General features: G+C 41.5%; 1 protein-coding gene across 6 annotated transcripts; it reads right to left on the bottom strand.

Annotated features, from left to right (window-relative positions):
• Positions 1-227: 227 nt before the first annotated feature.
• On the bottom strand, positions 228-11,037 carry hmg20a (high mobility group 20A). Of its 6 annotated transcripts, none has more exons than XM_047597371.1 (9): positions 10,990-11,037; positions 8,520-8,590; positions 8,222-8,431; positions 5,799-5,931; positions 5,184-5,221; positions 3,587-3,662; positions 3,057-3,272; positions 1,026-1,158; positions 228-737 (listed from the first exon to the last, which is right to left on the bottom strand). In XM_047597371.1, the coding sequence occupies exons 2-9, from the start codon at positions 8,583-8,585 to the stop codon at positions 734-736; spliced, it is 876 nt and encodes a 291-aa protein (XP_047453327.1). In that variant the 5' UTR covers positions 8,586-8,590; positions 10,990-11,037; the 3' UTR covers positions 228-733. The 6 variants fall into 6 exon arrangements, with proteins under 6 accessions (XP_047453327.1, XP_047453324.1, XP_047453329.1 ...); XM_047597368.1 differs by lacking the exon at positions 10,990-11,037 and adding an exon at positions 10,696-10,812; XM_047597373.1 differs by lacking the exon at positions 10,990-11,037 and adding an exon at positions 9,357-10,548.
• Between the last annotated feature and the right edge of the window lie 1,542 nt (positions 11,038-12,579).

A 12,579-nucleotide genomic window follows, 5' to 3' on the forward strand; every position in this document is an offset into this window, starting at 1 on the left:
ACAGTCTAAACAACGGCAGAATGGTTTCAGAGTACCTATGCTTGTGTATGTCAACAAACTGATGGGTGTGGTTGCTGATGTGACCGCTAGTACCCATTTAAAATAATAGCTGCTGTGTGAATACTGACTGGATCTGCTATATAAACTACAAACATGTTGACCTCAGAAGATTTGAGAAAGTGAGAAATATCATGTCATGAACATGTCCAAAAAAACATAAAGCTTGCTTGATGTAAATACATTTATTGACAACACAAACACTTTTTCACACAGAAAAAAATAATGAATGGCACCTTTTTCTCCAACAGAGCTTAAAAAAAAACTAAAATGCTCAACAATATTTCTTGGATATGGTAAATGAACACCCACCGACAACATGTTTAATAAAGGATTAGATATTGTTGTGGAAGAATTTGCTATAAATAGATGGTTAAGACAGAACAGAGCAATCATAACAAAGAAATGTTTCATGTCCCATAGTCTCATTGCTTTATAAAACCAACTACAGCTACAGTAATAAAATGTGAACAGAGTTACTTTTTAAAAAATGTAAAAAATAATAAATAAATATGAGACGCTATATCACCTTCACCTATATCACCTTAGCAGAGTAATAAAAGATGTCTTGAACTCAAATGGGATGAGAGATTGACAAGAAGACGCCACGTCATGGGTCAAGGCATCGACCTGAAAGTGTGAACGCAGTCCACCGCATCAGTTGAACTTGGTCCAATTATCTAAATCAAACAACAGCAAAAAGATGTGATCAAAGTTCATATACAGCAGGGAAAGCAGGAAATCTGAGAAACCTGAAACATTTAGACAGGAACTTCTAATAAATGAACCATGAGATGCCATTGTTGTGTCAATTATACTAATCAATAAAGTTTTGGAATGTCAGTCTGACTGAGAAATACATTATGTTAATGACAATTAATCAAAAAGTCTTAAAGCAATAATTAAAACTCATCAGTATCTACTGAAGTATTCAAACTCCTTCTCTATTGATATGAAGCAGCTCTTACCTGTCCAGACGGTTGACCACATCTCTCACAGTGCTGATGAGATTCTCATGTTCTTGGGGGTTACTGACAATGATGCTATGGAGCTTCTTCATGTAGGAGTCAATGGTTTCAAGACTTGGTGTCTCTCCACTGCCTGCAGGTCAACAAATAAATGATGTCAGGGCGTCATGATTTCTTAAGTACTTGTCTTTAGGGTCAAATGAGTTCAAAGCAAAGCACAAACCGTTAGTCACCAAATGTGGTTCTCAAATGGGTGATGACTAAACATGAAGTTTAGGAAATAGTTTTCAGCATGTTAGATAGCTTTTTAAAGTGGGTCAGTTGCCATAAAATCTTAGCTTTCTCTGTCACTCCAGTGGCCACCATGTGGAGCTGACAGTGAACCAAGACATGAAAACCAGTTTATTCACACAAGATGGCTTGAAATTGACAGACGCAGCATTACTATGTACTGTTCTCGAACTGAAACTGCACTGTTGGCTTAACGGTTCAGTTAAATTTACAGGGAATGTGTCATAGTTTATTTAATTTATGTGCTTACCAGTCAAATCTTAACAGCCGAGCATTGCTGACCTGGTTGTCTTTTCAGTTACAGTAACTGTTAGTGAGAAACATGACTAATTTGACATTGATTGGTCTAAAAAATAAATGCCAGCAATGACAGTTCATGCTGTTGTCTACAAAAATACCCTGAACTATAAGGGTATATCTAAGCTTTGATGTTACTGGTTAGTAATTTACACTTTATCCTGAAGAGAAACTACTCTGAGAAGCTTCCCAGAGGTCAGACCTAAGCGGGTTCAGCGACTGACTTTCGTTGTGAGGCTCTTCTGGAACAGCTCCAGCGATGTTATGTCTTATTTCAGACAGTGGCAGAAATTCAAATAGGTGTGGAAGACGATTTCAAGAGAAATACTGTGGGTGTGAACTCATGGTGTGTTCTGTACGTGCATAAAACAAGTACAAACATAGAGGGAACACATTCCTCACATTTAAATGATGAACAGGGTGAAATTAAGGACCCACAGGCTGGCATACAGTGCACGTCCAATATAAAAGAACAGCAGGTGGCCCCATTTAAATATCTGGATCAAAGCACAGTGAACACACTCGGGGTTTATGCCGACATTATTATTCACGTTTCGCCAACTTAAACTGTGACTCTGCCATTAATGCTTCGCTGCAGTAAGTGCTTTGCATTTGGGGACAAATTAGCGTTAGCGACACCGAGTCAATATACACACACAACATCTTCAGGAAGAAAGGTAAAGCCATATTATGTCTAGTGCTCACACACAGAATGCTGATTTTTTTTCTTATCTCAAAATGACTCACAGAACTACATCTCCCAATTGTAGGCGTGTAATGGATGAGACAAACATTCCTTATCAGCAAACATTTGACACACTCAGGAGGCTGCAGAAATGACATACACTGATCGTAACATTATGACCACTGACAGGAGAAGTGAATAACACTGACCATTTGTGCCAACACAATGTTCTCCTGGGTAACTATTGGACCTAGCATTCATGTGAATGTTAGACCTAGACCAGACCAGACACCCCCAACCAAAGCAATGACCCTCCTTGATCCCCATCAGGGTGTAGTCTGATACAGACACACACACACACAAAAACACCTTTTGACCTGGCCTCTAAATTCAGTAGATCCCAAACTGATCAAGTATCTGTGGGATGATCCACAGAGGCCCCTCCCCTCAACCCATAAGACCTAAAGGCCCCCACTAACAAAATCCTGTTGCCAGACACCACAGGACCCATGTCCATTCTCTGATCAGTCACAACTGTTCTGGAGGCCCAAGGGAGACCTAGACAATATTAGGAAGATGGTCATAATGTTATGCCTGATCAATGTAAATACTAAAGCCATCCAGGAAGGATTTATTGTATTTTTATTTTCTATACCTTGTGAGGACATAGTTGTAAGGAATGTTTTATATGACTTTTTTTTTGTTGCACATTTGTAACTGGGCTACGATTGGCTGAAGCGATAAACGGCTGCTCTCACCTGGCAGAGGCACAGTGGAGAAGCTGGAGGCGAGCGCCTGGCGGAGGGTCTCCAGGTGTTGGTGGAGGAGCCCGTTGCGCCCCCTCTCTTGCATCACGTCGCCCTCCAGCCGCTCCACGGCCCCGCGCATGCTCTCCACGTGCTTCTGGAGAGCCGCGTTCCGCTCCTCGTACTCCATGTTGGTTTTTCGCAGCTGCCGCATCTCGGCTTCACGGGCTGTCGAGAAAAACACAGGCGCCCACAGAGAAAGAGACACGACGGTAGATCAGAGGGGAGCACTGGGGAGATGGCGTAGCTAGACACAGCAGTTGGTGCCAATTTTAATTTTTAATTTGCTCCAAGACCTTAGCGCGCCAGAGAGTTTAGCGGACTGAGGAACTATTCTGGGATTCTGGAGCACTATTAAAGTTAAAGTTCTCTTGAGGACTGTGTTTGGAAACACTTAGACAAATGGAGCATTTAGAAAGTCAAAGCACACAAAGTATTAAGTACTTCTCAAAAAGACAGCTGGCTGTGCTTAGGCACTTTACCTTTGCTGTGGTTAAGAAACTCCTCTGTGAAGATCGGTATGTCAAACACAGTTCTGTCCTTTCCCTCTGCATCCTTCTGTTGATGGGTAGAGACAGTGGAAAGGAAGCGATAAGATGAAGAGTGAAAACATTTGGCCCCACAGACTGACAGTGAGAGGTGGCCATTTATCTAGCTTGGCTGTGGGTGGGTAATTGATTTCACACCTGGCCACAGGGGAAATACAGTGATCAAGTGTAAGAAATGAGAAGGTAGAAGTAATTTCATCACCAGAGCTCGAACAGTAACAAAGGCTCCGAAATGGTTCGCAATAAAAATGTGTTTCATAACAGAAGCATAAGATCCAACTCCGGTTTCATTCTCTCTCCTCTGAAAGTGCATCATCCCTTCTCATATCTTAACGTAATGACATTAGCGCCCTGTGAAATCAAGAGAGGATGCACTGGTATTCCCACACGGACGCTGAATTCATTGAAGTCACCTTGGCTGTAACCTTTCAAAGTGCACTAAGAAGACCTACGAAGAAAAGCTCTTAATTAATTGCAGAACGCGATAAAACAAAAAGAAGTACACACAAGCGAAGAAGCGAAGGATTAACCCAGCTTTAGCGATGCAACAATAAGCACTTAATGTGCAGCACAAGAGGAGGGAAAGCGGATTTAGACTCATAGGTGGGAAATTAACAAAAACTATGATCACACAAACTGGTTAAACAAAATTGTTCCCTTTTTCAGAGCTTTTGTTCTTCTAATATGAATAATAATGTAGATTTTTGGTCTATAATTGAAGCCAACTGTTCCTAAGTTGTTTTTCGGTGTTCAACAGGAGGGAAAATGTGATTTGCTTATGGCAGAACAACAGATCACCTCCTCACATTGTATTTTTCAAACAGGAGACATGTTATGACTCCTTAAGATTAGGACTTTTTTATGACACTGAACACAAGGACGTAGTTCCAGGGAACACTACAACCTAACGCTTAAGGTGATATTGTGTGGCTAAATAAGTCATTGATACAACAGCAATAATGAAGGACTATCACACACCAATCCATGAAACAGTTTTTACGATGTTTTCACACCTATAGGTTGTACTGATTCAGGAAGTAACTGAAGTTGATGTGTTAATATGTTGCAGTTAACCTCGATTCCGTTTGTGTTCACCGAGCAATCAAGGCTAATCTGTGACACACCTTCATTATTATATGATACCATTTCCGCCTGTGATCTGTAAGTGTCTTGGCACATGGGTGACATGTGTTACGGTCAGCGATCAGCTAGTCTTATTGGTCTCAGCTCGGCCGAGTGTCAAAACACCCGCAGTCAAATATCTAATCACTTGAAAATTGAAAGTTGGGGGCTGTTGAAAAATGGTTGGAAATCCTACATTTTAGTTAGTATCACTTTAGTTTCCATGGTATAACTGTAACTTGGGCGTGTTTTGATAAACAGCTCAAAAACTATTCTGTCCAAATGTTAACGGCCCTAGCTTCTTTAGAAGTGAAGGAGTTGAGTCATTCTGTAAAATGCTGTCCCTCCCATCCTTAAACACATTTGTGGAGAACGTAAAAGTTAGACAGCAGCGCAGTTAGGTACTGACCTCATGAAGAGCTTCGTTGGCTGCCTGGTGTCCAACATCTGATGAATAAAGAAATGAGACAGCAAATTATTCAGGGGGGTGAGTTTCTTCAGTGTAATGTGCCTTTACCTCAAAAGTAATACAAAAAAATGAAATGACGTAAACCAAGTATCCTTTCAATTTCCATTAGCTAAGCACATCAGGTTATGACTCATTTTAACCAAAGGTTAAAATATACAGTATAACACATCATTTTCAGATAATAATCACCAAATATTAAGTATAAAGACATTCATGGTGAAAGGAGAATTTACCAGCCAGAGCATAGATTTTAAACTTCCACATCCAATTCAGTTTCATTGTCCACATTAAGGAATGGTGTCCACAGAAGGTCATTAACTAAAACAACATTCTGACTGCTTACTGCACCGCACGGCATTTATTACAGGTCCAAGTTCATGTGAGCCATTCTGTCTGCACAGGATTTGTCCACCAAACAATGACGGGTTTATCCAAATATCATGAGACACAGGGACTACTTCTCAAACAGCAGGCACTCTGAATGACTTTGGGCTCAAGGCCAGACTTTCCGTGTCGTCAGCTGCTCACCGCGTAGTTTTTCTAACCAGATCTCACCTCCCCTGTGCCTCTTGCCCTTCTGCTTCTCCTGCACCTTCCTGGTGAAATGCTTGTAGGCCTCGGTCTTCTGGTACTTCTCCAGCTCTCGCATGTAGCGCTCCTTATCTCGCTCGGCCTCGTCCAAGTACCGCTGTAGAGACCAGAAAGAAAGGTGAGGAAATCTGGGTAGACCTCAGCTAAAAAAAAAAGGACAAAAGGGAGATTTGGCGAAGCGGCATGCTGGAGGACCGTGGGTGATATGGCAACGATGCACGCGACTAATTACTCCTAATCAGGATTAGTTCCTTTCATTTGGCAGAAATTCATCATTTCCAGTATTAATAACCTATGTTATTAAGCAACAAAAAAATGTTCGTAAAATAATTAGAGAAACCACTCAAATTCAAACACATTTCAAACACACACTTCAAACTCTGTGTGGGACAACAATGTGCATCTATTACAGCGGTGAAGTTACCAAAGCTTCATCACATATTTGGACCCGAAAACAAAACATGTCCAGACTTTTTAAATCTTCTCTGGAAAGACATCCAAGAAAAACTCCCACATTCCGACTTTGAAAAATATAAACACTTCAGTAAGTACGAGGTATTTTCTCTCTGGCACTGCTTAGGATTTCTGTTGAATTAAGCATCAAGGCTGCCCTTAAATCAAATGGGCACCTTAAAGGCAATGATTATGATTTTGCTGATCCATGTTCTGTCTGCTGCGCTTACAATTTCCAAACGTATAAACGTGAGGACAATACGGACTCTTCCCAATGCGTGTTCGCGAGGGAGGGGTGGATTCTGTTTGAAAACTATTTGAGCACAACAGCATTAATGGTCTTATCATTAAACGGAGGCTAATTTATCAGTCTCTTTCTGCTATTCCTGCATCACAGTCGAGGATATTGCCAAGGGGCAACTTCTGGGACCTCTTGAGGCTGAATCCAAAAGCATTTCAACCCCCACACGTTAAAATATCTACTTTACAGCAGAAATAAACATGTTTACAGCCTGGAGCAAAAAACAGCTCTGGTCTCTACCGATAATTTATATACTCGACACAACTGTTAAACGCATTTAAATTCTATCCAGGCTTAAAGTTAAGCATAATGGAGAGACAGGCGGGTGTCCTCGCAGGTTGATAGCTTTCTTAGGCAGTACCTGTCTGCCTCAGCTCCACTCAAGTTACTCAGGAGTCAGGAAATGCTATGACGGCAGATCAAAACAACTCCTCCGTAAAACTGTAAAACTACCAGTTACTTCAGAGACGCTTTGACCATTTTTACATACAGTCAAAGGATGTAACTAGGACACAGTCCAAGATGCCATCATACTATTGCAATCCAGTCTGGAAGGATGGCACAGTGCTATAAACACAGCCACGTGTAAATCAGTGCATGTAAACGCACTCGTTTAACCAGCTCCAAAACGCTGTTTCAGTGAACAAATGAGAAGAAGTCTCTGCTGCTTTCAGACACGGTTAAATCTAGCTGGGGATAGTTTTTAAGTGTTGGCGTAGCTGCAGGAGAATATCTCACTCTAGTCCTTTGGGGCGCCGTTCGTGCAATAACTGAAAGCCAATAGCAACACTACCTTCTTAATCAGATACCTAAGTAGATTTTGCTGCTGGCTGTTTTCTTCTCAAAAGCTGCATTGCTCTAATTATTTACTTCTGCTGTACTAACGATTCTGAATACACTTTCTGACTAGCTGACCATGGTCAAATGAATAACACTGGTTATTAAGCAAATAACTGGTTATTATTTGACCTGCCAGTGGGTGGCAAATATTAGATATGCAGTGAGTATTTAAGTAATACGCAGCCATGGCATACTGATGCACATGGGGAGCTGACTCGTGTGGTCCCATCCAACAGTCAAGCTAAAAATACAGAAAAAGTTAAGAACACAGGTTTTTTTTGTTTAAGGCTGCATAGCTGTGGACCAGTGTCCTTGATGATCCCTGTCTCTTGCTTGAAGTGTCTACAGTGGACAAGTGACCATCAGAACTGGTACACGGAGCGATAGAAGAAGGTGCCCTGGTCTAATGTATATTGTTTTCTTTTATATCACGTGGATGGTCGGGTGTGTGCGACTCTTATCAGGGAAACACAGGCACCAGGATGCAAGAAACACCTCCTTGTCGTTGCCATGGCGGCGTGCTTGGTCTGAAACAATGTTCAGGTGGTGATACATGTCAAAGTAACATCCACATAAATGTCAGGGCCCAGTTTCCCAGATAAATATTCCATCATAATGAGAACATGCTGTTATTCACTGGTTGGAGGTTTTAATACTGAAGCTGTTCTTTGTGGATTTTAAGTATTTTTTTAGGTTAGCTGAGTCACATGCAAAGAGGAAGAAATGCTTTGACGTCATTCTCCCTGCATTTGTTTGCGCCGCGTTTAAGTCCGCCTGGAACTTCTTCACTGACCTGCTTCTCCTCAGGCGGCAGCTTGCTCCACTCGTTACCCAGCATCCTTGTGATCTCTGGAAAGGGAACGTCTGGACGTTCCGCCCGTAGCTGCTCCCGTCTGTCGTTCATGAAGCGAACGTAGCCCGTCAGGGGGGCCTTGGGCGCGTTGCTGTCCTTCATCGGCTTCTTCCTCTTCCTCCCCTTGGTCCAGCTGCCTCGCCGGGGTTTCTGCAAAGACAACAAAAACAGACTTTCTCGGAATACGAACAGAAAACAGTGAGAAATGTGTCATTTGACGTGAGTGTTAACCACTTACCTCATCTCCATTTCTCTGGCTGTTGTTGTCAGCAGTGGCTCCAGGAGAGGCTGTCTGCTCATCCATGATGTCTATGAGTAACAGGGAGGAAGAAAAAAAATTAGTAACAGATGTTAGAATAGAAAACCATTTCTTATCAGTAAGATAACAGATACTTATGAAATCCCTGTTAATATGGACTAAAAAAAGTCAAGTAATTAGTTGTGGTATGGTTGGTGTAACTGAGACAGACAGTTATATAAATAGGGAAACGTGGGTTCAGCATTTTAAGAAACAGCCAGTCTGAGGCACGAAGCCATTGTCACCAGGGATGCTGTCCAGCCAGGAAATGGACAGCAGACGGTTCCTTCTGCAGCGCTATCGTCCTTTCTGCTTTTAGTTCAATCCCCTCCCAGTCTTGGCTCGAAACCTCCTCCTAGCCCGCCACATTTCCTCTAATAGAAATGTCTTACTGCTATCAATCACTACTGAGCAAGTGAATGAAAAAACACATCACCTTCCCCTTTCTGACACGAGCGTGGCCTAGTTTCAGCAGGAGCAGCGTGACACAAACCTGGAGATAAGGGAACGCAGTCATGCTAAAACATTCTCGGGAGGAAAAAAAATGTATTGTCTCACTTCTCGCTTGATGCTGTAGTCACAACATAGCTGTTAAAAACCGCTGAATAGCCTGATATCGGCTCTTGATATCGCTTAAAAAAAAACATTCAGACCTTTAAGTACAAAGGACCAAATAAATCGAGGGAGCACTGAACTAAAGCGTGCAGACTTAAGAGTACTTGTAGTCCAGGTTGCACGCTGAAAATAAGAGCAATATCGTGTTTTTTAATCTCTGACCTTTCTAAATCACAATGTGGGAAGTGAGCCTCTGCATCCTGGATGTGGTTTCTGCCCCACTACCACTAAATGCTGTGGGAAAAGTCATAGAGGAATAAGTCAGTCTACCACAATAAGCCTTTACAGGAAGACGGCATGCAGGGAAAATTTATCCCTACAGCCCTTCAACAACAGATGAAGTAATAAGGATAAGAGACAAATACTGATAGTAGCACCAACGAATGCCTTCACCGCTGATCCTAAGTAAAAGCGTTTGAAGCTTGATAGAGCAAACCTAACAGTAACTAACTTTGTTTGAAGGCTTCCGCATATGGCTGTTTGACGCCGAGCATGAGCTATGAACAAAACTCTGTCAAGAGAACAAAGACGACACAAATATTCACAGGGCACTAAATGATTTACTTCCAGACATAACATTACGGCTGTGTTGCAGTACCCCCTGCTGGACAACGGCACACAATGCACGATTCAAAGGTGCATTGCATGGATTTTACGTGAACACAATTATTTAATATTTCAAAGGTTCAGTTTACACTGCAGGCTTCTACAACACATTTGTTTTTTACACATTAAAGCAACATACTCAACCGAACTATCACCAATTTAAAACAGCATTATTACAATCCACACATTCTGATTAAGCTACACAGCTAACCCAGAACCAAGACAATCTGAGAACCATTTTACCACACCAAATACCTAACGGCATCAAATGTCAGAGTGGGATGAAATGTTCTCTGTTGGTTGTCATATTTTTAAACGTATGGCACGTACGCACAACAACAACAACACATCAGATAACAATGTTAACGTTATGCTAGCTCATGTAGGCAAGACTGTCAATAAGGCTGCAGCTACGCTGGTCGGTTAATGGTCCGAAACATATTTAACTTTCGTTTTTAAACTCCCTCAGACGCTTGTGCCAAACGCTGAAGTGTCGACAGACCAGATACCGAGGCACGTCGTTATTGGCTAGCGTCACGTAGAGCTTCAGCTAACGGTCAGACACCAGTTCACTGCCAACTTCACCAGCTAACACACAGACAGATGGACCGCGGTCTCCGTGTCCGCCCAATGTCAAATATTATGGACGTCTACTGTTAACAGCACACACACTGAAGTAACCACTAGCACGAACAATTGTCCAAACACTGAAATATTTAACTGTTTAGCTGATAGCTAGCCGTGTCGCTAGTTAGCATTTAGCTGTAGACTAGCAGAATGGGAGAAACCATTTGGTTTTGGTTTGCGCTAATTCACGACGGACTCGGGCATTTGAAAGACTAGCAAATTACATATTTTAAATTCACACAATGGGATACACTCGGTGAGAACCAACCTTATATAACACAACCCGTAGCTGTGCCTTCCCAAATAATTTTCCTAATCAAAACAATACGAGACCGCTTAATAGAAATAGACCACGTAGAAAGGACATCGGCTAATGTTATACCTCGACTGCTACGCCATCCTTTCCGCGTCTACGATTAAATATGCCATTATGTATTTGCACGCGTGGTTTCTGAAACAAGATAAATCAAGCAATTTCATCGTATCACAACATTTCTTGTTTATGGGGTACAGAGCAAATTGTAGTCTAATAAATGACTGTTACTGGTGATATGTGATTTACCTCATAAGAGACACATACCGGAACCCCAATTTTTACAAGGGAAAATTTAACAGGATACTTTCCACAGTAAACGAGATGAAATGGAAGAAAGTCAAATTAGTTGGCTTCAGAATCAGAATCACCACTCTATTATGTCTAATTCTATGGTTCCTCCTTAGCCTCTGTCTTCTTCGTGCACACATTACACGGCGCCTTTTAGGACGCTGGTGCCACCCATTGTTACTGTTGTGTATTACATTACTGAAAATTACTCCCAGGAGAAATTTCGAGCCTGATTAATCAAACATGGAAGTAGGCTACATATCAGGGCTTGTAAGGGGGATTAACCAGATGAGATGAGGAAATCTTTCTTATGATTTGGGCTCAGGCAAGGCCATTCTATGAGCAGTGTCGTCAAGCTCTCAAGCTTTGTGTGATTCATATTTAATCAGTCACTGACAAATACCTAATTGCAGCGTTGTCTCTTCATTCCATTACTCAGGTGTGTTTTAGCACTGTATCACACATGTACATGCACAATACATACTCTGCGACCAGCAAAATCACAGTGGTATCAAACCCAGCATACAATGAACCCAAGAAAAAGCACATGGAAAAATACACAAACTCTAAAAATACAGTATTAAAACCAAAACTATACTCAAAATGAAATGTGAAATATGAAATGTGTGTTGCATGTGCATGTGTGTGAGAGAGAGAACTCTGATTCCAAATTACCAGATTGCAGATCAACACTCAGGCGGGAGTAACCGAACAGTGGAGGCATTCTAATTGAAACTTTGATTGCAGTCTCATTCCAATTATCCAGAGTTAATCCAACCCAGTTCCCAGGCTCATTACATGCAGGTCGGTTATATCAGGCCACCTCTTGGAGTTTAGACAATAAATTCACACACAAAATAAATACGGTTTGCTTGAAATGATTCTCAGTTTTTTTTAGTTTCTTTGTGTTTTTCATATCTTGTAGGTAATCCCATAATTTGCTGTGGATATGGGGAATGTTTTCCAACCGATTCTCAGTATAATTTACAGCTGCATAAAATCTTATACATTTTTTGTTATGATGTGATGGCGTTACTTTGCAGCCTTGCTAATATATTAAAAATGTATTTTAACTTGTTTTATAGACAATAATCTAACTGGTAGCCTCATACATCTGGCATCCTTGGTCCTTTGAACTCCACTAGAACATTCTTTACAGTATTCATTTGTTATGACTCGGCTACTGGTCAAAAGCGTTTAAGAGGTTTGAATCTGTTTTTTTGTCCTAACTCTCGGATCTAATTTCAAAGAAAGTCTTTTAGGCAAGTCCCTGAGAACTCACCTCAAGTTGTCTTTTCATACTGCACCTGTAGGGGCTGGAGGTAATAGTCCGGTCACAGCAATTCCAGCCTTTTAAAAAGAAAACTAACCTCATTCAAGTGTACTCAGATGCGGTTGCGAGTGGAAAAACAGACATCCTTGGCTTTCTTGCGGTCATATTCACCCCTGTGAAATTGCTTAGCATCACTGCAAAAGCAGAAGTCCACAAAGTCCGCCCAAAACCAAAGCTTTCGAAGAAATGAAAGTCGCCAGAAGTTGCATGCGAGG

This window comes from Mugil cephalus, chromosome 10 (assembly GCF_022458985.1).
Source record: "Mugil cephalus isolate CIBA_MC_2020 chromosome 10, CIBA_Mcephalus_1.1, whole genome shotgun sequence".
NCBI classification, from domain to species: Eukaryota; Metazoa; Chordata; class Actinopteri; order Mugiliformes; family Mugilidae; genus Mugil; species Mugil cephalus.